Source organism: Mercenaria mercenaria, chromosome 18 (genome assembly GCF_021730395.1).
Source record: "Mercenaria mercenaria strain notata chromosome 18, MADL_Memer_1, whole genome shotgun sequence".
NCBI lineage: Eukaryota > Metazoa > Mollusca > Bivalvia > Venerida > Veneridae > Mercenaria > Mercenaria mercenaria.
This window is the reverse complement of record NC_069378.1, coordinates 25,853,661-25,880,934: the sequence shown is the minus strand read 5'-3', so window position 1 is coordinate 25,880,934 and position 27,274 is coordinate 25,853,661. Positions and strand designations below refer to the sequence as shown.

Genomic DNA, 27,274 nt, shown 5'->3' with positions numbered 1-27,274 from the left:
TATGTCATTTTATATAGCATAAAGAAGAATAGCTATTTAGTGTGTTGTAACCTTTTATCATAGTGTATAAATTAAACAGTTTAATCTATTCTGAAATTGAATGATTATTTAGTTGTCGGCATCCGTTTCGACGACTTTTTATCCAGCCAGCGTATGACAATAATGAATAATATTTCAGCTTTAGAACGACAAAAACATTTAATGCTGTTTTTTGCTCAAACACCATTTAACCACTTATGCAAGAGTCCAAGAAATTGTTTCGACGTTAGGAGGAGATGTACATAAGTATTTTCTTTGAGTTTCATTTAAAGTGAAAACCATTCGTGGGTCAAATGGCGACATCTCCTTTATTGCCCAACCCAATAAACCCGTGTTAAAAATGAGATCAAAATGCGAGTTTTTACGGAAAAGGTCACACTTGATATTACTGCGTATATTTTATGTTTAATCAAATCAATGTAAACGTTGCATATTTTACTTCTATCAAAAACTACTGAGTGAATATATATTATTTAGGTCAATACTAAACAAACAAACACTTGAACAAACGAGTTATGCTATACCTACATTGTATGCTAATTATTAATTCATCATAATTTATCTTGAATTTTGTTAGGTGCTTAGTTTAACCTCAAACATTTATATAAATCGCATGCTAGTTTATATCGTGTCTATGCATCGCTTTTGTTTGTAAGTGGATTGTGAAGTTTAACAGAATTTAATATCAAAAAGGTAAGTATTTCTCTCAGCTTTTTTCTATACGAAACGATATAGATCTAAATGATCACCAAATGAAAATAATAATTGTATCTTAAGGTGTCTAGACAAATCGTTTGGCATATTCTTTAGCGGAAGTACGGCAACTCGCCTTCTATGAAATAAATAATTATCATAAATTTGAAGACGGACTTTTCTTAACAGCAACGGCAATTACGGTTTTCTATAACATTTTCTTAAAGCTAATTCTTTCCCTCAATAAATCATGATTATAGTAATAACCCAGAGAATCAAGTTTAGAAAATACTTTTGTGTATGAACATTATTGCAGAGGCCCCGAGAGTACTGGAAATCAAGTTTTAGATGGGTAAATATTTATGAATAACAATTGCGTGCGAAATCGCATTTTATGCTAAAAAATCTTCAAGAAACTTTAAGAAATGTTTCCGTTTTAATCAATGGAAGTTTTATGATTAATTGCCATGTCAACAATTTTATGTAACAATTGTACAGGTGTATTAATCAGAAACACCTACTGCATGCATTCCCATTATTATAAACATGACATTAGTCGTCTTGTTTATGAAAGAGTACGTGTTATTTTGGTGTATCTAGACGATAAAGGCACTGGCCAAGCAAAAAAATAATGTTTTTAGATATCTAGAAATTAATGCTGTATTTCATAAGAATGCTTGAAATTTAATTACGGACAGACTATATGTTACAGAAACACATGAGAATTAGTTGTTTTTACTACTTTTTTACGATAAAAATCGAAAGGCGTTTGTAACGCTTTACGCGGGGTAATTGCCTCGATTATAAATATCTATATTTAACGCGCCTTTAATAAACTACACTGGGACTTCCTGCAAAGCCATGAATCGCGCTCGAACACAAAAAAAAGAACATTTAATCCCGATATTTACATTCTTATATATATATAAACTACATAAATTTATAACTTCATATCCATAATTTAGATTTAAACTTAAAAGCCGTAATAATTGTCCTTAGCCGCGGGGCATGTCAGACAAACAGGCACTTATCCAATTGGTTACCATAATATACAGAAACATGCGGTTAACTTGTTGTCAAACGCGTTATTTGACTTTAATCTTGTATGACAATGTGAAAGTGATGCTTGATTGGGGTTTATCATGTACAGATATGCAATAATTACAATAATTGCAGCCGAATGATATGTTTTCATATTCCCTGTTACTTTTTAGTGAAGTGTGTGAAAAAAGAGGGAACTCGAAATAAAAGTAAACAGCAAAATTTGATATATGTTTTAAAGTGAATATTACTTCCATTGTTCATGTGTTATATTTACATGTACAATATTCAAATTTAATTATGAACACGTAGTTCTATAACGGTTAATCAACTTTATGTTATGTTATGCTTTATTTGTTAATAATTCTAGTAGTGAAAACTAGTATTAAATAAATAAAAAAATGAAATAAATTTTACCTAAACATGTAAGTCGGAAATTAGATCGACACACATGTTTATCTTATTCAGAGACTTGTACCAGTTTATCCGGTGTCATCAGTACACGTGTACTAAAATTTAATTTAGTAAATTCAGTGATATTCAAACGTTTAGGGAAGCAATAAGACTGACCAGTCCTAGCATTATCCTCTTAATTCTGAGCGCCAAGCGGGGAAGCCACTAGTACCATTTTTACGTCTTTTGTATGACGCGGCCAGGAATCGAACCCACAACCTCCCGCACCCAAAGCGGACGTCCTACCACTAGGCTACCGAGTCGGTTCTAAACATTTTGTTGATCAGCAATTAAACCAAATGCATTTTTATTTAACAGATTAAACAATGACCATCGGTCTTTGAAATACGTTTTAAAGCATTCAATTGATATCCATTAAAGTAATTATACTGTACAATTATACTGAGCGGGTCAAGATAATCTGAAGGTTTAAAACGATTATTATCTTTACAAATAACCTGGTTAAAACAGTGTTGGTAGTTTTAATCGATCCAAAATATCGAAGTTTGGCAATATCGATTTCAATAACATTACTTTAAAATATATTTAAACTCCCTTAACATGTTTAGGTAATGTTGTCCTTAACTAAAGCAAGTAGTTGAAATAATAACCTTTGAAGGGAAACCATAATTATTCATTCGTAATAACTTTTACTAGTTACAAACCTTATTTACGAAGTCTAATAACCATTTGCACTTTGTTATCATTAATTTTATATATCATAAACTTTAAAGTGTTCGCGCTAAAGGCAAATAGTATGCGTTAGATAGATACTATTTGTTTAATTTGACAAGACATTCCTTAAATGTATTAATGTATATAATTTGCATTCCGTGGGGGGAGTGGGAACGAAACAAAAAATATTTAAAGAACGACTGTTCCCTTGCTGAAATCATCGGGAGTAAGTGAACAAATATATAACAGAATAGTAAACTGTAAGAAATGTTTTTGAACATATAAAACACAGCCAAGCAGATAACAACATACTCGATTTAATTCTTACCCTGAAAAATTTCTAAAATGAACGTGTCCATCTTTGAGGACAGATTGAGTAACATCAACTGTTAAAAGGCGTACATACAAAAAAAGGTACTGACTGAATGGGGAACAGTACAGATCATGATCAGACAGCACGGATGTGAAGGCTGATGATGATTTGCACTGTTCACAAAGGCAGAATCAGTCGTGTCAAGCATGTTTTCCTGGAATCAAAGAGCAGAGAAAACGCAAAAACAACAACAAACTGTCCATAAATAGACACTGCATTAGGTATATCTAAGACATAATAGAATGGCATTGACTGCATGCAGCAAAGTACTGTTAGTAAAATAACTGTGAGTACGAAAGGGGGAAAAGCAAATCTTTGGCAAATTCAAGCATTAGCCTATTGTAACGCACTTGTTATTAAATCCTGTGCTTGTTTCTCTGTTTAGGGTATATGTAAGAAACGGCATATTTTGCGTGCAGGTAGCTCAGCCCTGGGAAAATTAAAAATGTAGCATCCATTTTTGGCAAATTGTATGCAAATATTCACGCATATTCAGTAGTATTTTCATGAAATTCATTCAAATTATTGTCACAGTGATAATTCCTTTTGTGAAACTTAAAGCTTGGCTGCATGCCCACGTGGAGCTGGTGCGGTAACTAAAGTATATTTACAGGAATTAAATGTTTATTAAAACCGTATGAACTAGTTTTTCTTCAGCCTTACCCGACCTGTTGAAAATTTTCGTTAACTTTGTGCACTGCAAATAATGTCCACAATAATTCTTGCCTGCATGGTTGAGTGACCTAGATAACTGTCTTCAAATAACTTGCCACTCACTGATGTGGGTTCCAGCCTCATAACGGTTGTTGATATTTTCATGTGAGAAAGCTACCCAACTGGCTTACGGAAGGTCGGTGGTTCTAACCAGGTGCCCGCCCGTTAAGAAATAATGCAAGAAGGGGCACCTGGGGTCTTCTTCCGGTATTACTTTATACCCTAACAAAAATTATTCTTGTCAATAAAAGGCGTATCTCAACAATCTTTGATAAATTTGTTATTATGTTACAATAACAGCCAACAGTTATTTGGGTAATGTGGAGAAACCAACAAATCAATATTTTAAATCACATAAATGTTACCGACGAAAGACTTTTGCAATATAGCGATCACCCCATTTTTTCTATTGTAAGTCATAGTAAATTCATTGATTATTCAACGATGTCTTGACTTTTAGGGACATTCCTTTCTGGAATCTGTATATCCGAATAAAATTAATTAGAATATGAGGTTCACGAGCGGTAATCATGACTCAAGTAGCATGTAAAATAACGATTTTGTTTAAAATTGAGATCATATCACTAAAACCCTTCCATATGGAATTCTTTTGATAATTAGACCTATTGCTTGATAATAGGCTAGTTACAATCCAAACATCAGCTCCTTCCCTAAGTCAATTATCCCTTTGCATAGGCAAATGATATTATGCAATATTAGATATTCATCAGTTAGCGTTACCTAACTTCCATTTATCTTGAAAAAGAGATAGCGCCGAAACGTCGATAAAGTTAGCTGTAATATTATTGTTCATATCGTGTCAGTGTTGATCTTAGTAGTATTAATGAGACAAGTACGAGTCACCACTTATGTTAACTTCGCCTGGATTAAACTCTTTTAGTCATCATGTGTTAAATTTGAGACAGTCACAGCAGTTTCTGTTTATGTGGTTCTGGTTTGGAGATCAGTTAACCTTTCAATTTTCTGTTTCCGTTTCCTGCGTAGATTTCCCTTCTTTTGACTTTCTTTAATTCGACTCTACCATTTTTAATACTTTCCGTATTCAAATCACCTCTTCACTTTCGTCATTTTCTGTGCACTATCCTAATTTATGTTTATGGGCATAATATTTAAGTCAAGTTCGATAACTTTCCGGATTGTCCCTGTAGTTCTAGAGTTATAGCCCTCAAATTACTAAAACTTATGAAAATTGATAGTGTCCGCTCACTAAGGTTAGTAGTTTACAACCAATATTCATCAAATATTTAGCATAATATCTCGGCCGAACTTGGTAACCAGTTGTATCCTCTTATTCGTTCTACAGTTATGGTCCTTGATTTTCTCAAAATTGAAATAATTTATAGAGTCTGCTTTCCAGCTTGTGTAGATCTTATTAAATGTTCAAACACTTGGTCACAGTTATTGTGGATATAATATTTCGACAAAGACTATCTGGTCAGTTTTTTATGACCAAAAATAGTTTCTGAAGTTAGGGCCCTTGAATCAGTCGAAATGGAGAAAATTGACAACTTATCTGCTCAACAAGTAGGGTGTGGTAAAAACAAAAAGTAATATGCTGTGACGATCATACATTGTGACGGTCTGGAATAGTTACAACGTCATATATTGCATATTTCTTCATTATTATACCGTTTACTATTCGCAGATGAACATCGTCAAACATAACTTTCTACCCTTGATTGTTGTGACAACGACGCTGATATCCGTTTCTCACAGTAGGTACATATAAAAATATCAATTTCTCATTGCACAATAATTTTCTATTGATTGAAAACTCGTCATTAGATATCCGTGCTCTGGTGATAATTGCTATTCGTTTGTTTGTTGTTGTTGTTCTTTTGGCCGACCTTGTTACGGTAAACCAAGAACAATAGCTGTGGTATTGATCGGTCTATAATTATCTTATGTATGTATAAATGGATATTTGAAATAAGTTTATTTTTCATGCTTGGTCTTACATATTTGTCCAAGCTGGTGAAAACTTTTATTTAATATCAATGAATACCTATGTCTTTTATGAATTCCTGTTCATTCTTTCAGAAACATGTTATACCGTGACGCTGTATCTAACAAAGAAATATTGGATGTAAATGCAGCATCGGAAACTATCACTCCACCTGTATCTTATTATGTATAAATTAGTTCACAATGCCCGATCTGGTAAACTCTATAATATTTGTTATATATTTGCAGGTAAAACGTCTGCAAAGCCTGTGAACACAACGTTCCTATTGAACGGCTCTGACAGTATCAGCTCTCAGGACTGGAACCAGGAGCCGAGCATTGTTGCCCAGATGATTAAGACGATTGATTTCAGAAAGAGTATACTCAATGAGCCAGTTCAGTTGACACACTAGAGTTAAATCTGATAACTGGGACTAAATTAAAACTAAGTTTCTATTCCAGTCTACTCAATCCTGCCTCTTCGCTGGGATCATAGTGAAGTAGGTACAGTCAAAATGGCATTCTAACATGGCTGTCAGAGAGACAATTCTGGAATCTCCGAAGAACATTTTTATGAGAAATAAATCTTAAATTTTATTCTAACTTGATATGACTGTAATCGACAGCGTGGCGTCTTCCGCATTGCATATTTCGTACAATAGGGTTGCCAAACCTACATTTGTTATATTTTTTACTGAACTAAATCGATTATATTCGTTTTACTGAAAAGCCGCCAGGGTAGATTTATCTATGTATTACATTTTTTGTTGATGATTATGTCTGTAGAGTTAACTCTAGTAACTTAAAGTCAGCTGAACTGGTTCATGTCAAATTTACTATCTATAGTTCTACCATACAAGATCAACTCTTTTTAGATCTAAAACAGTTCTGAGCACAATGGCATATCTAAGAATACCAACGCAGCTAATAAAAGTGTTCGCAATAAGTTCCTTAATCAGTCTTCCTCGCGCACTATCGCGCAAAATATTAATAGATCGTCAGTATATGAGCAGCGCCATGAGAAAATCAACATAGTGGGTTTGCGAACAGCATGGATCCAGACAAGCCTGCGCATCCGCGCAGTCTGGTCAGGATCCATGCTGTTCGCTAACAGTTTCTCCAATTCCACTAGGCTTTAAAAGCGAACAGCATGGATCCTGACCAGACTGCGCGGATGCGCAGGCTGGTCTGGATCCATGCTGGTCGCAAAGCCACTATGTTGGTTTTCTCATGGCACGGCTCAATTATCAAACTGAGCTTCGTCCGACAAGCTCAGTCGGGTAAATGTTGACGAAATAACTATTAGGTCTGATTTTGGGTAAATCTGTCACAGAATACAAATACAGAAAATTGCAACTACTCGACAGAAATTGTATCAAGCCCTTAATTTGGTTTCTCTACGAGGCATTGTGTCCGACCAAAGTAATAATCATGACTTGCCGAGGTAAATTGCATGATAGACTTTAAATCTGTACGGCAAGTCAATTTTTTTGTACATAAACGTGTATATGTAAGTAGTAATCTTTAATCTTTGCTCACAAGGGTAAAAGGGTAAGATTTTTACCTGGTGCAAGATTTGTGTCCGCGAAAAAGTAAACTGTTTGTCATGTAGACCATTAAAAACGCGCGCAAATTGTATGTTAGGTTGTTTTCTGCGTCTAGTAGAATTTGGTGCATCTACAGCAATCAGAAATACATCCCTCGAGATAAGCTAGAATGTTGAGGGAATGTACAAAATGGAACACTTCTCTGAAAAAAAGTGAAAGTAAAAGAAATGCAACCACACATATTTTATTGAATAAAACATTATGGTTATAATTTTCAAGTCAGTCTTTAAATGTAAGACATATATGCTGACAAATGTAACAGTTAATCAAAAATATTTCATTGTTCCAGGGCAAGCAATTCTTTCGGCAATATTAGATTGTTAGTGTAACCAAACGATAACGCAGTCATTAAACATGGAAGTAAAAAAGTAAATTATAAATGTTAGCCAGCTGACTTATATTGTGAATGTATAATTTATTGCGTAAATGTTCAGAGAACATCTTTTTAGATCTAGTTTCATAAGAGTCAATAGTCATACATTCCTAGGAGAAATTATAGTCAAACTGGTAGCAGGGTGTACACTTGATCCGCTCACTAGATCAAGTATAACTAAACTGTTTCATAGTCTCTGAGCTGTTATAAGGTAAACGTTCAAATTTAGCATTGCATGACTTTACAGAAAATTTGTATTGTTTACTCTCTGAGGCTACATTTTCTACCTGAACTACATACGGTGTGTTCATTAACTTTATTTAGATTAGGTACTCTTACAAAAATGTACAAAACTTGGTGCACTATCTCAGTTGAACAATGTCTGTTTGAAATTTACCTTAAACTCGTGAAAGTTCGAAGAAAGGGTGCCAATTCGTTTAATATTTTGCTTCTTCAACATTATTACCAATAATGTCATCATCTTCACTGTTTTTTTATTTTTTTCTCTGGACCACCATTTATATTATTCATTCGTATCATGAAGTATTTTGCTTGTGGTCAGGACAAAATACTTCATGACGCATGCGTAAATGACTGTACACTAATTTTACTCAAAAACAATCATAATCCTTATTTTATAATTATCAATGAAATAGCTGTATATCACTTTTTTTTTCAGCAAAAAACAAGAACTTTGCTATCATAGTGTAGTAAGGCGTTTGAACTTTTTTATATTTTGGCAACCTTCGTTAACTTTATGTCACCCTGTATTAAACCTTGTTACAACACATTTTCAGATTTTCCAGATTTAATAAATAACTATTTTGCCATTGCAAAAGATCTATTTGTCTCTAGACTAAGTACATTGTTTTTCTTTTTAATTTTTAAAACAATGGTGAAAATAATTGCAGTATCATTTTAAGCAACGCTTATTTCTGTACGACTAATCACAGCAATGTCATTTGATCCTCCAAGGAACTTTAAATAATATGGTTTTAGAACACTATAATTAAAATAAGTAATAGTTATAGTATGTGTGAGTGTGTTACCAGGATATATCAGAGCTAGGGGTACATCGAGGGTATTTTTCTCTGCACATATCGTCGAGGCCGGTAGGCCGAGACAGATATGTGAAGAGAAAAATAACGAGATGTACCCCTAGCTCTGATATATCCTCGTAACACACGAGCATTACATATTATAACTGTTTTATCGCATAGTTTATCATTAAAATTTATATATTATTTTCATTTAAATTTGTTTATTATTATTTTTACTATTTTGATTCCCTTTCTGCGCCTCGCTGACTGAAACACTAAAACTTCTGTTTTAGAAAATGTATTCCCCAGATAAAAGTACCCAACAAATTTCTGCATTGGTTTTAAATCTTTGCATTTCATTGGCCAGACATATTGTAAAACTTGTTGTTTTGTTTGTAAAAAAAATCAAAGAAAAAGAAACATTTGAGAAATCTCAGAATTTCATATATTTCATGTATTTCTGAATTTGGCAATAACTATCAAGCTTTTGAAATATTCTAGTTTATTTATTCTTTTACTTTGTAAATGTAGGTGTTTGCGACAATTCTTTCTCTCTGAACTGTAAATAGGAGCTAAAATCATCTTTTCTTTGAAAGGAAAAAATTATACTCCCTTGATAGGACCTCAATAGAGAAAAAGTGTTCCGATATATATCGGAACAGTTTTACTGTGCTGATATATATCGGAACACTTTTTTTCTTATGAAACTCCATAGAGATTTCCGTGTTGATATATATCGCAACAGTTTTGTAAGATATCAGCACAGTTTTGTAGTAATAATGTGTGTTACTATGTATAACATGCTGCAAAGATCAAAGGAAAATTGCCGCACTATGCGATAATTAATTATAGCAAACATTTTGCAGAAATCATAGCAATAGGTTTCGGGCACAAAAAAATGTGTATCTGTCGAAACAATTGCTTAGCAAGGCATTTTCACATTTTTTCATCTTATCGAATGCAAATGATACATTAATGCTTGAACATGGACATTAGTTTTAAACTCATGCATATTTCAGTTATTACAACAACTAGGCCACCCAGACTTACGTCGGTACCTCCGATCCAACCCCCAGAGGAAAGTCCAGTAAGGGAAAGTAATTTAACATTATTTGTAAAAATTTTCATTGCAAATAGCGTTTTTCATTATGATTTCTACTATAAGGAAACCTCGACTTCAGCATTGAACGAAAGAAGCTTTAGCTTCTTTTAAAACAATGTTGCACACTTTTTATTACAGAAATCCATTAAATAAGTGTTTAATTACACTATTAAATAGAGAGACGTTTTACCAAATATTTGGTTCGATGTAATTCAATCACCTCATTTTGATTATGTTCTTCTACATCAATAGGTGGGTCATTTCTGCCAAACAATTTCTGTTACGAATTCACCTTAAACCTGGGTTCATATCATTTCGTATAATAATGTTTTGCTTGTTCAACATAATTATTGAGTGTCATCTTGCTCATTGTACCACTGTTCACAGTCATGAAGACTGTGATTTATATTTTGCATTTCATATCAAGAAATATTTTGTTTGAAATCATGGCAAAATTCTTTAATACATATGCACACTACTTTTAAGCTAAATTCACACACATACAAAACAATAATAATTATTACTTTACAATTTTACTTATATTCCTGAAATAACTGTCCATCACAGTTATCTACGAAAAAACATTAATTAAGAACACAGAATTTTGCTATTGAAGTGTAGTAATGTCACTTAAGTCAATGTTTTTGCCATCGTCTGGTACCTTGGTGTCAGATTACATCAAAATAAATGTACGTTAACGCAGTTCTTTAGATGACCCTGGTATATTAAGTAAATGTGTCCCTATTTCAACACAGGAATATTATTTTTTTCTCTAGAAAATATTATAAACATAATTGCAGTAATATTTGAAGAATTTGATAAAGCGCTTCTACAGAAACACTTATATGACTGAATTTTTTTTAAATGAAAATATGAGCCGCGCCATGAGAAAACCAACATAGTGGGTTTGCGACCAGCATGGATCCAGACCAGCCTGCGCATCTGCGCAGTCTGGTCAGGATCCATGCTGTTCGCTTTCAAAGCCTATTGCAATTAGAGAAACCGTTAGCGAACAGCATGGATCCTGACCTGACTGCGTGGATGCGCAGGCTGGTCTGGATCCATGCTGGTCGCAAACCCACTATGTTGGTTTTCTCATGGCACGGCTCATATAAAGACGTAATGACGTAAACGAATGCATGCAATGCATCAAGCTTAGACAGAGACTCTCAAACTAGAGTTCCTTAACAGAAGTAGAACTCATCCATTTCAAATCTATATCATACTGTCCTTGCCAGAGAATAAACAATGCCTTAAAGAAAAAAAAGACTATAATAAAGTTATGAGTCACTGCCAACACTTTGAAGGTCAGAGACCACGAATTAAAAACAGTATAGGGAACTTACTGGGAATCAGGTAAAGGTATACTTGGGCATAAGGTAAGTTTTGTCCGTTCGAATCGGTCAGTCATGTAAACAAACCCGGGAGTGATTTTTTTTTTCAAAATTGATTTTTTTACTGCATTAACAGTATTTCATCATACATTTTGACAATATTTGCAACATTTTATGTGTATTGAAAAAAGTTTTATCAAACGAATATGAAACTGAAATAATTCAGTTAATTCTGTGCTGTCTATGCAGCAATACAGTGTAACTTCTGAACACCGAACGACCTCCGGACCAGCCTAAAAGTTCGGTTTTTGGAAGTTTCCGGAATTCAGAAGTTTGAAAGTTTGTAGGCAAAGTAGACGTGGTGCACAAGAGTTATATTTTCTTTCACGTAGGATAAAGGAGATTATTATCCTTTTAATTTTACAATTTCATATAAATAAATAAATAAATAAATACATTAATTAATTACAAACATTAAGGATAATAAATACATAAATAACATAAATAGAAAGAAACAATATAACTTTAATAATAGCATTAACGCAAACATTTTCCACTTAAATTATACCCTCTTTGGAGTCCCGGGTTCGTCAACATTAAATTTTAATTAATGTTGATGATGCATAGTCGATGTAACTATATCGTTTAAAACATCTGTCTTTCTTTCGTTCAAGCATTAAGAAAGTGTTTTACACGTAAGATATTTAATTCATCACGTTTTCATAAATAGAATACAAATGAAAATAATCGCTAATTACTTTCTTACTTTTGCATCATTTGATCATTGTGATCATATAGCGTGTCAAAATAAACGCGCGACGCTAAATAGATAAAAAAATGAACATGTTGACAACGTTTTCGGATTATTAGGTGACACTTTTAATCCAGCAAATATTTTGCTGTTCGGTTTTCGGAAGTCAATTTTAGTGTTAAAATATAAACGGTGCTTCAAAAATCGTCCGGTTTTCAGAAGTTCCGGTTTTCAGAAGTTAAAAGTATAGAGAAATAAAAACAGAAAAAACAGGAAGTTTCGTGCGATTTTCAATGTTTCCGGTTTTCAGAAGGTCCGGTTTTCGGAAGTTACACTGTTATTGAAATGATAATATGCATCTAAAAATAGAACATCATGTATTTGTTCAAGGTGTTTGTAACAGGAGTCTTACTGATACTGAAGTTGACTTCTATCCTTATCCCGGGAACTGCACAAAGTTTGTTCAGTGCTGGAGACAAGGGGTAAAATTGTACTCGTGTCCATTCGGACAATTTTGGGACGCTGTCGCAATCACATGCAGACCTTCGTCCCTTGTGCAGTGCACTGCAGGTAAATTGTAAACCTTTTCATATTGATAAAAGAAGAAAATTATTATGTTTTATCGTTGTAACTTAGTAACTAGCATGTAACTGGTTCTTGTTTAGTGTTCCTTAACTTACTTGAAACTTATGAAATATGTAGCAATGGGACACAATATGAAATATTGATTTCTTTATCATAAACAATAACATCTGAAAAGATCGCCAAGTGCGTATAGAATTAAAGTCGTTAGTAAAATGCAACCGCCGTCTGAATATTCTATATTAGCGTCTTTTGCAGAATTTTTATTGAGGGGGGGGGGGGGGCGTAGTTGTGAATGCTGACATTAACGGGTATCTTAGCGAAGGCTAAAGCGGTCTGTATGACACACAATGAATCGGGTAATATATTAAATCCGATTTCATGAAAAAAGTCATTCATCGTTATAAAAATGAATCAGTTGGAAGTGGTTTGTTAATAGTGTCTTGTAACAAACTTATTTAGATCCATGCAAGCAATCACGGCCTAAATCTACTTTCGGTATGAAAGAGTATGGTTGTCGAGCCTATTGGAAGTGTGTAGACGGTTCCAGTGTTGGACATTGCTGTCCGAATGGTAGTGCCTATGTGGACGGGAGGGAATGTCTAGAAAATGTCGAGTGTACCGAGAAGTGTCCACCTAGCAAAGAAATTGCAGTCAGATGTAAGGCATTTAGGAACAACATGATTTAAAATTCAAACTTTTAATAACTGCAGCAGAAAACCTGACATACCCTCATGTCAGTATTTTCTGTGTTCAGGAAATCACATTACAGTAATGTGAGGTCTAAATATATTGGACTCGTACACAGCAGTAATAATCCATTGAAGAAGCGATTGCCAAGTCCAAATATGGGTTATTACTGCTGTGTACGAGTCCAAATAAATTCAGTATTGTACTAAACACTGTTTAAATTACATCTTTATTTTAAAAAGATGGTGTTTGTGGACTGTAGATTTTGGATGTTGCTGGTATACATACTTAAGAAACTTTAAATGCATTTTAAATCACACAGTAAAATACGGGTTTCCAATTGGTTGAATATATATATGTGTGAAATAAAATATTGGAACGAATAATTCAAACATCTTTTCAAAAAGACTTCTTTTTATAAGTCAGGTGGAATGATACGAGAAATCATAAACACTCAAAAGTATGAAGTGTTGATTTCTAAGCTCACCTGAGCACGAAGTGCTCAAAGGTGAGCTTTTGTGATCGCCCTGTGTCCGTCGTCCGTCCGTCCGTCGTCGTCAACAATTTGACTGTTAACACTCTAGAGGTCCCAATTTTGGACCAATCTTAACGAAACTTGGTCAGAATGTTACCCTCAATAAAATCTTGGACGAATTCGCTATTGGGTTATCTGGGGTCAAAAACTAGGTCACCAGGTCAAATCAAAGGAAAAGCTTGTTAACACTCTAGAAGTCACAATTTTGGCCTAATCTTAATGAAACTTGGTCAGAATGGTACCCTTAATAAAATATTGGAAGATTTTGATATTGGGTCATCTGGGGTCAAAAACTAGGTCACTGCGTCAAATCAAAGGAAAAGCTTGTTAACACACAAGAGGTCACAATTTTGGCCTAATCTTAATGACACTTGGTCAGACTGATACCCTCAATAAAATCTTGACGTGTTTGATATTGGGTCATCTGGGGTCAGAAACAAGGTCACCAGGTCAAATCAAAGGAAAAGCTTGTTAACACTCTAGAGGTCACAAGTTTGGCCCAAACCTTGGTCAGAATGTTACCCTTAATAAAATCTTAAATGAGTTAGATATTGGGTCATCTGGGGTCAAAAACTAGGTCACCTGGTCAAATCAAAGGAAAAGCTTCTTAACACTGTAGAGGCAGCATTTAAAACTGTATCTTCATGGAACTTGGTCAGAATGTTAATCTTGATGATCTCCAGATCCAGTTTGAATCTGGGTCATTAAGGTCAAAAACTAGGTCACCAGGTCAAATCAAAGGAAAAGCTGGTAAACACTGTAGAGGCCACATTTATGATCATATCTTAATGAAACATGGTCAGAATGTTAATCTTGATGATCTATAGGTCACGTTAAAATTTGGTCAGGTGGGGTCAAAAACTATGTCAAGGGGGTCAAATCAAAGGAAAAGCTAGTTAACACTCTAGAGACATCATTTATGACTGTATCTTCATGAAACTTAGTCAGAATGTTAATCTTGATGATCTTTAGGTCAAGTTTGAATCAGGGTCATGTGGGGTCAAAAACTAGGTCACCTAGGAAAATGAGACACTCAGCCACTTATTCTTTGTTAAATTTAGTACTTCAAAGCTATTCTGACCTTTCAGATACCTTTAAGACTGGGAGTCAACATATCATATATAAGGTACTTTGAATTTGGGTTGTGGGTAAAATATTTTGACTTCTTCATGATAAACTATATTTATTTTACTACGTTTTTGAATCATTAAAGTGTTTGCTTGTTTATCATTATTTCTGTAGCAAAATGTGACAAGAAGCCTCACTTGGATAAACGTTATTATATTGAGCTTGTATATGGACGTGGAGAAATAGTCCGTCCATGTCCTGCAGGAACTATTTTCTTCAAAGAAAAGTGTACATGTGATATCGGTCTGTCCGGGCTTCTACCTAAAACCCGTGATGGTATGTCCCTTACATAACTGGTGTTTTGAAACTTTGTACAATCAATATCATAGTAAACGTTTACAGTTTTAACTTAACATATAATGGAAGCAAACGCGGTTAGATACTTGACTTGTATACTACTGTGTCATCATCAATACTTCTGAGCGATCAGTTTCTGTAGATTTCATGATTGCCTGATTTCCCCAAATTAATTCCCAACGAACACAGATTTGAAATAATAAAAACCGTAAGAAATATCCTTGTTGACCAAGCAACGAAATTTAAACCAAACATTATTAAATCTTCAATATTTGAATAGATTGCCGTTTCTCAATAAATCGTAAACCTGAAGGTTTTATTTTACCACAGTAGATATGTTGCGGTCTGTATGACGTGATAGGTATTTATCGCCCTTTAAACTACTCAGCATAGAAAATGTCTTGTATAATTTTAGAAAGACTGTGTAAAAAGCCAGCCGATATCGTTTTCGTTGTTGATGGCTCGGATAGTATAAACAATGCAGATTTTGTGAGATTGAAGAATTTTGTAGCCAACCTTATTGACAACTTTGAGATTGGTACTGACGCAATCAACGTTGGTATTATTGTTTACAGTACACTCGTTGGAGAAAAGGTCGGGTAAGTACTTTATAATAGATGGACTAGTTTAATACCACTTTCTTTCAAGAAGTTATGGGATTTCCTCTACGTACGCTGTTGAATGGCCAATTCCATTAACTTCGAATTTTATGTCTGATAGTGCTGTTAGTTGTCTTGGCTTCGTTAAATTTTGAGAACAAGGAGTAATTGGAAACAGGTTCCTACACACGTTTAAATAATGCCAGCATTAAACTAAAAACATCGCAAACTCATACTCTAGATGATAAAACAAAACACGTTTTTGCTCAGAAATATGTGTTAAACCTATTAGCTAGTCTAACCATTTTTTTCCACGTACTAAATTCGTTTTAAGTTTATTTCGGGTGCTTCTCTTTTGTTTAGCTAATATTTCATCATTTCGTATTGCATCGGTTAGCAGATAAAATCCCTATGGCATGTATAAATATAAATACAAATTTATGTTGAAAACTTTAGCCAACTAGATCTTTTTTGTTCGACTTTACCCTCGTAATTATATCAAATGGTTCTTGCTTTCTTTTAGCCTTTATCCACCAAAGAACAAGTTCATATTGAAAGCCTTAGCTAACAACTTGGAGCATCCGAAATTCGGTACAGATACAGCAGCCGGTATACAAGCTGCGCGTGAAATGATCAGTCAGCAGGGTAGACCAGACGCTCCTCAAATGATCGTTGTCATCACAGATGGCCGGTCGACCAATCCGTGAAACACTATAGTTCAGGTATTGTATGCTGTTTGTTAATGCCGTCAGCTGCAAATTGCCTTTAAAATAAATAAAGAGAAATATATCAGTTGTTCATATATAGTATTTAAATATACATGCCTTGTAGTAAACTGTATGATTTTACATGATATAACATGAAATGATAAATTAAACACAATTATAAATATTCGATTAGAAAACACACGTTCAAAGAACGCGGTCTGCCTAAAGACCATATATATAATGCTGATTAATACACGTTTTATGTACCAAGCGATTGATAAAGCATAGTACATCACTGCACCGGAACTATTTTCACTGCTGACGATAGCCTTTCATTTTTTTCTTCTTTGCTTTAGAGTCACGCCGACACAAACAAGCTTTGACGATATTCATTCTTTTTATTTTTCATATCGTCAGTTTTGAAAGCATCGGCAGCTATTTTGTTATCGAATTTGTCTTCGTTCAGCTGTATCATGATTCAGCACATTTCATCCTTGTACAAAAAGACACTTTGTTGAAGGAAAATTTAAGTGTTGTTTTAATATGAACGGATAAGTTTTCCCTCATTCATCATTAATAATTATGCCCGGAAATTCTTAGTAAAATTAACGAGGGAGAAAAGCAAGTGTGGTTTTATGGATATTTGTCTTCCTCTCATCTACCATTCGAACTTTCATATCTATATTTTAGACAGGCTCTGTAATTTTGATGACTTTATGTGTAACTAAGATTAATTTTGTAAAATAAGGTGCATTGCAAAACTGTACAGAAGTCAGAATGGTCACTGTGACTCAAAAAGTAAACAGTAAGTACATAAAATAACTATAATAATTATATTTAAAGGTATGTAATCTAAAGTAACACTGTCCTCAGGTATTTTGCCATTTAACTTACTGCCTGTCAGGGTGCCCTTGTAACACGATAAAATAGAACATGTAGAAATAACAGGTCGCCCAACACGACATAAAGGAAACTGTTGCGGGCTCGATTTGGTAGAGCATGTTAATGGAAATGCAAGCCACCGTCCACGCCCTCTAGACCCGGACTGAGCAGAACTCAACATTTACATATGTTGTAAGTAACTAACATAATTTAGAGAAACCTGCATACGTCGATGCACAAAGAGCCTTCAATGGTACTCTGAGTACAATTCCGTGAAAAGCGGCGTATGATCCTTAATCAGTATAAGCGAGAAAAGAATGGGCAGAACTATACAAACTGGAATTTAAAAGAGGGATCTGAGGTTATGGAGCTTGCATATCACAGAAACTGCCAAAAGACAAAATTTAAAAATATAAAAAGCAGTTCAAGGCGCATTTCATTCCAGCATCGTAGATCTTAAGGATGTAGGAACGGATTTCTTCTAACGTTAAGATATTTTTTCATACTCGTGAGCTTGAAGAACATTAGTTACCAAGACAAACAAAGGAAGAAAAAGCACCGAACTCGTTTTAATTTGATAGGGCATTTTCTTCACCCACTGTTTAAGCATTTCTGACATTTTGTAAAATTGAAAAAAAAAATGGTGGTACAAATTTTAAACTTAAAATATCCCACTTAATGTTATAGGCAAGTTAATAAGAATACAAGGTGATGTCAGTATTATATAAGCACAAATGTCACTAACAAATCTCTTTCATTTTAACATGCTGAGATAATTAACCTATCCACTTTATTTTCAATGGAAAAACCTTAAGATTTTCAAAATATTTGCAGCTTTTATAACACACAAAAATGCTTCAAAATGGAAAGAAAAAAGTTGGGGTCACCATGCATCTAAAGGATTAATTTTGAAAAAGAAATTTGTTAAAAACTGCTGAATTTTGATATTTTTTGTACTTTCTGTTTTTATTTATATTTTCTAGATAATAGAATTTTAATTATATAGCATTAATTCTTGGCAAAACTTTTGTTCGAAAGCAATATTCGAAGGCACATTTTTTTTTCAAAATGGCGAATATCCTAAAAAAGAAAACCGCTCGTACATCCTTAACAAAATAAAACATCGCTTTAAAAATAAGAAAAGTTGTTGTTATTATTTACAGGCCAGCGTCGCTAAAGCTCAAGGAATTGAAATTGTTGCTGTGGGTGTTGGACAGGATATCTTCTCAGAGGAACTGAATAAAATCGCTAGCAGTCCGAAATATGTGTCAGTGCATGCGGATTTCAGAGCTCTAGAAAACTCTGTTAATGCTTTTGCGGATCTGGTCTGTACTTGTAAGTTTGTTCTTTTTAAAATCATTTTTACAAAATGTTTAAATGAACAACTCAGAGGTTAATTTGCAACAGTCTATCATAAAAATCATGGAAAAATAGAGGTTTGAAAGTAGTTATTACACGAAAAAATGGAAAAAGCAGCAATGAAAGACGCCAATAGGTACAAACACTCGTTTCGGCCTATTCTGAGCGTCGGGTATTCTGTACACCTTGTAAAGAATCGTACATGCCAAACACGACCAGGCGACTACAATTTTTACACTATACAGGCGAAAAAAATGTTATCTCGCATTGATTGAATTCAGGTAAGCTTATTTAATGACTAGTCGACCTTAAATTAACTATAAACATACAGTTATTTTCTGTCAAACTTTACCTCCAAAGACGTTTGACAGCAGCTCGGCAAAGGTCAGTGAATCCAGGTCAACAACGAAAAACTCAATTTCATAAAACAAAACAATGCACCATCCGACCTATGCATATATTCTGTTGATTAATAAATTTTGATAATGTCTATTCAATTGAACAGTATTTGTACTACGTTCACATAGTTTTATCAAGCAAATGTGTCGTGCACATTCATTTTTACAACCCAACATGGCCGTTGTTCAATGTATGGGACAGTGTTAGTCTGTTTCTATACTGATTAGCATTTAACTAGTATGGGACTAGAGTAGAACCTTAACTCCAAAGTTTTCACTCTTATATTATTAGTTTTGTACCCTCCATACACTATGTTAAAACCCTCGAGAATAGTTTATTCTTTTAATAAAGTTTCTTTCGGCATTGTTACAGAGCACTATGATTTGTACTATATTATCAAGTATAAATATAAAAAGAACGAGCATATATTTATGCCTTGAAATATATCATACACTGTGATATAAGCATTTAACAAAATTTAATGCTTGACTCTTAACTTACAAAAACACACAAACAAAGAAACTGCCAACCAAATTTGAAAGAATTATAGCCGACAAATCTTGTGTGTCGTAAACTTAGAAATACCAAATTGACCTACTTTATCCGAATTATCAATACCGGAAAGTATACACGCGTGTGATAGGGAAAATAAGCCAAAAAGACAACAGGTAAGTTTTCGTTTTATTTACTGTGAGATCACATTATGTAAACAAGATTTTGGTGCGCAGAATAGGCCGACATTGTATATACATGTATAACATAAACCTAACCCCTGTAGTGGCCTTCCATATACACGTGTTAAAATTTAAACCGTAAGTTAAACCGACACGGTTTAATTAACCAATATTGTAATTACTTCAGTATTTGTTGATTGTTCAGGAATTTTCTCACAAGTTTCAATGATATTTGTTGATTAGTATCGACTTTTGATCTGTCATTATATAGTTATTGTTTTGGTTTATTTCATTTATTAATACAAGTCCTGAAAATACGACGACGACCACCAGCCGTTAGCTCATTTAAAAAAGAGAAATGAACACTTAAAATAATGTTTATAATCGCAAAGTTTATATGCTACGCTCTAAAGTTACAATGTTAGTCATCAGTTTACAATGTTGGTCCCTTAAGTCACTATGTTAGCTAGTAGCCCCTCAAGCTACAGTAATAAACGTCAATTAACAATTTTGGCTGACAAAGTTACAAGGTACTAAGACCCTCAAGTAACAAAGTGAGCCATAAAATGCTCAAGAAACAACATTAGCCTGAACCACCGAGTTACAATGTTCGCTGTCAAATTACAATGTTATACTTCAAGTTGCAATGTTAGCCTCTTCCAAGTGAAATATTAGCTATCAAGTGACAGACTAAGTCATAAACTCACAATATCGGTCCCTCAAGTTAAAAGTGTTAGACGTCAAGTTACAATATAAATCGTAAAATTTCAATGTTAGCCTTAAAGTGACAATTTTAACCGTCAAGATACAATGTCATCTGTCAAGTTACAATGTTAAACCCTCGATTTACATTGTAAGTTAAAATGATATCCAACCTCAACATAAGTTAGTCATTAAGGGAGAATGTCTCTCAATGAACTATGTTAACCCCTCAAGTTCAGTAATAGCATTTCAAGATAGTATTACAGATTCTCAAGAAACAATGTTAGCTGTCAGTTGATAAAAATATTTACCGTAAAGTTTAAACATTATACCCCTTCACGATGATGTTAGCCACCCCGTAACAATGTGAGCCCCTCAAGTTACAATGTTACTCCAGTCAAATGAAAATGTTAACCAAAAGTAACATTTAGCTGTCATATTCGATTTGATCATCTGAATGTTTGAATGGTTCTCAAAATAAAAAAAAAAACTGTGCTTTTTGAGTCGGGGATGTTTGTTTTTTCCTTTAAAAGTAATTCATTAGACGTAATAATTGTAATGTAAAACAATAATTCTGCTGCATATTAATATACAGTTTCAGTCTTCTTTGTTTAAAAGGTAAATAAAACGGGTCGTTATAGAACACGTTTTCATTGTTCTTTCTCTTAAGAAGGAACACTTATAGTCAACATTTCACACTTGAAAGAGCAGGTAATGGATACAAGAGTACTGTCAAAGGCATCCGAATATCAGTAGGGCGTCGCCATCTTGGACTAACGCATATTCATTTATACAAATATCCTCTATGTCAATGTGTGTTCATACGCTTTTACGTAAATCTATTGTGAAATGCATGTTGTTTTAGCATTCGGAAAAGTAATTAAAAATACTAAGCGATTTACCATTAGTATTCACTATTAATTATAGAGGAAACATTACATCATGCGACAATATTGTAAGGGGTAATTACATCATACGATAATATTGTAAGAGGTAATTACATAATACGATAATATTATAAGGGGTAATTACATCATACGATAATATTGTAAGGGGTAATTACATAATACGACAATATTGTAAGGGGTAATTACATCATACGATAATATTGTAAGGGGTAATTACATAATACGATAATATTATAAGGGTTAATTACATCATACAATAATATTGCAAAGGGTACAAACATGTAACAAGTGACGCTAACTTATAAATTTGATATAAATTTGGAGTATTATGGCCACTTCAGGATTGGACAGGGAGTGCCGGAGCAACTGTCCATACGCAGACGGTCGAGAGAAGTACCAGCGAGCCTAGTAGAACAGGGAGTGCCATTCGAAGCAACTGTCCATAAACGAGCGAACCTGCAATAGTATGACAGGGAATGCCGAAACAACGATCCGAACCTGCAGTATCCAAAATAAGCAAATTGCAAAACCTGTTGCGAAAAAGGCAAGCTATTATTGTAATCCACGGGAAAACACGTAACTTGACGTACACAACTGTTCTTTTGTTCTCAGCGGATTAATAACTAAATGAATACCTGCATGCCATACTTGCGCACGTGCACAGGTATGTATCATACATATCCGAGCACGTGAAAATATCTGTAATGTTAATTTAAGGCCATGTTAGACAATATCTGTGTCAAGTAGCATTTACAAAAATATATATTTTATTTCTTTATATATATTGTATATCTTGACCTATAAGTTACGCTCGTCACATTGTCATCTACACTAAGCTTGGGGTACATTCACGGCTCAGTACTCGAAATCAGACTAAACAGGGAGAAGTACACATAGCATACATATACCTCGCCTTAGGCTTACAAACATTTGTCATCGTGTGCAAATCTTTACACATGTATCTATCATACTGTTACAAAATACATTGTTGCATCAAATGATAATAATAATAATAACTGGAGTGGGAGAAGCAGGTAAGAATTATAATTATTATTGTTAAATGATGATGGTCATGATCATGATGACGACGAAGACGAAACCGTAAATGCAGAGCTTGAAACTAAGTTTATCATTATTATTATTTATACAATATACAAGACTGGACGATTGATAGACTTGCTTCTGTTTATCACAATAAGCTACTGTATAGCTACTATGCAGTACATAGATTAATTAATTTATCTCTAAAATGATCTATCTAGATTGCATGTGATATTTTTCACCTTTATATCAAACCAGTTCACACCTTTGTATCGAGTTTAGAAATCCTGATTAAATTAGGGCTAAACAAATAAAGTGATAACATACAACAGTATTTTTTATTGTTAATAAATTATGTTTTATTATAATTATATCTCATTTTTGCTCGATTTTTATATAAAATAAAAGAAAATGCATTTAGGCACCTTAATAAAAATAATCATTTATGTATAAATCATTCATGCGTGTTTTGAACAATGATGTCTGTTTATTGCTGGGTTTTATTGTACAAATACATATTTCTTTTTTGATTATCTATTTAAAATGCAACTAAATGCTTCTTTAATTTCTGATAAAATCAAGCAATATTCATTTTTTTTTTCTTTTTTTTTTTTGGTACTAAGAAAAGAAAAATCATAATAATTGAAAAAACTTACTTTTCAATTCTCTTATTGAGTTTTGAATAATTATTCTATTTTTCATTAGGCGAGAGTTGCCTTGATGCAAGAGTTATATTATGATTGGTCAGGACATAGTTACAATAAGTATATAATTATTTTCAATTAAAAAAAATGTGTTTGTTCTAAAAAAAAGCTGCATTTCAATCAATGAAATGAAACACACTGGAAATAACCAATTTTCTTTACATATCAATAAAATTTATGATCCTCTGACAAAGGCTACATGTAAAATCTACTGGGGTTTTATGGACCCTTATCAGACTGGACCAGACAGGATCCTGTTTATTGGCGATTAAAATGTCTGACATTTAGGGGGGATCACTTATATAGGAGATTTTCTTTGCCTTTAAAAAGATAAACAACAACAGCAATAACAACAACAACAAAACAACAACAATGAAACAAATTTGCGGACTTTTCATCCAGTTAAATAGATAAACAGACGATACCATTTTCGGATACATATCACTTCATATGAATGTGAACTCAAGAATGTGAAATATTGAAGTAAGGGAGAGCGGGACCAGAGAAAACACTGGTGCGTTATTTGTTCTACTGTAAAATCAAACAGAGAAAAATTCCCAACAAATAATCGGCTACCAACAAAGCATTTACATTTAATCTTGCTTGTTAAGAAAACTTTCATAAACGTTTTAATATCAATTTACGTATTACAAATTATCAACTGAAGTTAAGGAAATTCCAACATTTTTTTTTGACTGAGGGAAGGAAAAACTTAACGATAAATAAATTGATTACAACTACAAATTAATACGACGTTGTGTAAGTCAGTTACTTACCTCCTAGATCGGTTTTCATAAACTGGAAATACCCGCGGTCGTGTGGTAACACCTAGGTGTCACGATTCGCACGAGCGCGGCTATTTCCAATTCATGAACATCTTCTACTCGGTTAGTAACCTACACTTGAAACCAGTCAAGTCAAAACCTTGGTAAGCGCATCAGTAAACTACGCAAACTAGGCAAATATGGCAAGCGCAACAGTAAAGTAAGCAAGCTAGAATTGTCAGATCACTTGATGACTTAGGCAAAATTTAGAAACGCAAACAGAATTGCAGGCTTGCAGATAAAAATATATAATTACGCTGTGTATAATTACTATAAATAACACCAGTCGTAAATGTACCTAAAAAACAAGGACAAATATCAAACAGGGAATGCCACGTACCAAACACGCAGCCTCCCCAAAACGAAACCCATAACACGCAGACGTGCACACCACACACACATACACGCACACACACACAAAGCCAACACATGAGTACAAAACGAACAAACAAAGGAACACAGTGGGGCACCGCCTTGGAACGGTCAGTGGCAAAAACATCACTGGGGAGCTTAAACCGGTTTATGGTGCGCACCCAACCTCACTCTTAACCCCACCATGTTCCAAAGACACGGGACAGTGTAAATAAACGTAATCCCCTCCAGGCGAATCTTTAACACACGCAATGGAAACAAAAAGGCATGGCATGTAAAACACAAAAATGCTCGTGTATAAATATATAAAATCTAAGGGAATGAGGCCAGGGCCTCAACATCGATATAGGAGAAAATACGACGTGCAGATACAATATAAGACCAAATAATGAAGTAATTTTGTGTATATGCAGTTAAGTTTTATGGCTCGCGTGTTCAACCCTCGGCCGACAGAATTTTTCCGCTGCAATAATTTTCTATAAATTTACCTCCCAAATATTCTTAAAAGACATAATTGCAAACTATATTTTCGTAGCAGTCTTACCAGTAGTAATCACGCAAAAGTGTTCACATTTAAAACTAAGTAACCTCAGTAATACCCCAGTCACACATACGGCGCGGATAGCTACGTTCAGCTACGGATAGAAACGTAGTAATCCGTATCGATCCGTACCTGAGTCGTGCGGATTGGTACGGACTGATACGGGTTACTACTTAAAGGTACGGTCCGATACGATTCGATACGGATTACTACGTTTCTATCCGTGGCTAGACGTAGCTATCCGCGCCGTATGTGTGACTGGGGTATAACGGAAAATTTGATCCAAAACGCTTAAACACGTATACATATTTATTTGAATTGAATTAAGTTTTATTTTTAACCTGTATATCTCAATAAATTGTAAGTAAAGCTTAACCAACATCATTGGTCTTTCCGCATTAAGACCAAAAGTTCTTAAAAACATAGCAGATATTTCAAATGTGATGCAGCTTACTAAATCTCTATAACGAAGTACTTATGAAAGTAACATTTATCTTTGTTTTGTTTTACTCATTCTTATTTGATAACGCTGTGCTGCATAGTTTTGGCCGTTTTCGGCCAAATTAATTAATCCAGCGAAATTTGAATTTTAAGATCTGGTGTCAAATACAGATCGATGCCTGGATGTGATCCAAATTGTAATAGTTGTATTATATGTAAAAGGGGGGTTTAATTCAAAGCCCGGATGCTATTTTTAGAACATGTCTGGGTATTGGTGGAGGTATAATTTTTGTTTTTGTAATGTTTTTACACTGTTATTTTCCGATTAAATCTGTCAAAATTTCAAGAAGGTAAATTAAAATAGATAATACAAAATGATTGATGTTGTTTATTTAGAGTTGTTAATTAGCAAAATCATCTATAAAAAGACCTGCGGTTACCTTCCTGACTTGCACACAAAACATCCAAGGGGACAACATCCACGGTCATGAACTGTCTAATGGTATACCCTACTAAAAACACAGTAACGTATTATTTTCAAACCGCACCTTTATATATGTCATGTACACAGCTATCTTTTTTTTATAAATTACGAATAAGCCATGTCGATAAACATTATGTACTTTACCTGTTACAAAAAACATTTGAAAATGCCGTTTTACTAAATTGCTGCATTTTTTTAAATTCTGTCCTTTTTTTGTATTTTCTGGCCGAAAGTCTATTTTTTTTGTGCTCGCATCGTTTTACATGTATATATATGTTAAAACAAAATAGCTGTTTCCGATCATGATGTATGAAATTTTACAGGTATTTTTTATTAAATCGTTCGTTTTTATATGATTTTGCATGACATTATGCCAGAATCATATTGCAAGAGAACTCAAGCTACATTTATTATCTAGCGCGGCTGACAGTTTGAAGCGATAATATTGAATAACAAATGCTCTACGTGCGTTTTTTGTATTACGCGACTTCTAAATTTCGCGATATTTCTTTAAACTTAAAGATTATCTTTTTTTACGGTTAAAATCGGCTGTTGCTGTTGTCAAAGTCCTCGCTCGGGTGCTTCTGTCCCCGTGGTAAGTTCGACTGACAACGTGAACCAACTAGTAAGTGACGTTAGCAGCATCATCATTGGCAGGATTGAAGTTGAAATAATTTCTGTTATTCGCCAACCTAGCATGGGCATTTCGACCGATAGCACTTTGGCGTATTGGCCCAAGAGCAGCACGAGTCCTCCTACCTAAACCGCGACCACGTGGCATAATAACTTAGTTTTCAGCAGAGTAATAAAAATGTATTCTTCAAAATATCCGGACCCTAAACCGTTCACCCTCCCTGAGCCCGAAACCCCTACCCCTCTTCCCGAATGCACTTTTACATCGACCTTGAGTTATTTGTTGTAATTTCTATTCATATTCCTTTCTTCTTTCAATTGTTTTGTGTTTTTAGCTCACCTGAGCAATGCCCAGGTGAGTTTCAGTGATCGCTCGATGTCCGGCGACCATCTGTGTATGTCGTATGTCTGTCAACATTTAGCTTGTGTATGCGATAGAGGCTGTATTTTTCAACTGATCTCCATGAAATTCTGTGAGAATGATTACCTTGATAAAATCTAGGCCAAGTTGGAATACGGGTCATCTGGGGTCAAACACTAGGTCACTAGGTCAAATCAAAGAAAAACCTTGTTATGCGATAGAAGCTGTATTTTTCAATTGATCTTCGTGAA

General features: G+C 34.1%; 1 protein-coding gene across 1 annotated transcript; it reads left to right on the top strand.

The window, feature by feature from the left end:
* The first annotated feature begins 647 nt into the window (after positions 1-647).
* Positions 648-19,258, top strand: LOC123539424 (matrilin-2-like). The gene is made up of 9 exons (XM_053530433.1): positions 648-732; positions 5,655-5,724; positions 6,203-6,331; positions 12,551-12,730; positions 13,205-13,402; positions 15,210-15,371; positions 15,808-15,991; positions 16,515-16,713; positions 18,744-19,258. The coding sequence occupies exons 2-8, from the start codon at positions 5,655-5,657 to the stop codon at positions 16,696-16,698; spliced, it is 1,107 nt and encodes a 368-aa protein (XP_053386408.1). The 5' UTR covers positions 648-732; the 3' UTR covers positions 16,699-16,713; positions 18,744-19,258.
* Positions 19,259-27,274: the final 8,016 nt, after the last annotated feature.

What these genes read in the sequence shown, in the direction of transcription:
- LOC123539424 (XM_053530433.1), top strand. Translation starts at nt 5,655, where the DNA reads ATGAACATCGTCAAACATAACTTTCTACCCTTGATTGTTGTGACAACG. An exon ending in GCTGATATCCGTTTCTCACA is followed by an intron (nt 5,725 to 6,202) that starts GTAGGTACATAT and finishes ATATATTTGCAG; the next exon opens with GTAAAACGTCTGCAAAGCCT. An exon ending in TCTACCTAAAACCCGTGATG is followed by an intron (nt 15,372 to 15,807) that starts GTATGTCCCTTA and finishes GTATAATTTTAG; the next exon opens with AAAGACTGTGTAAAAAGCCA.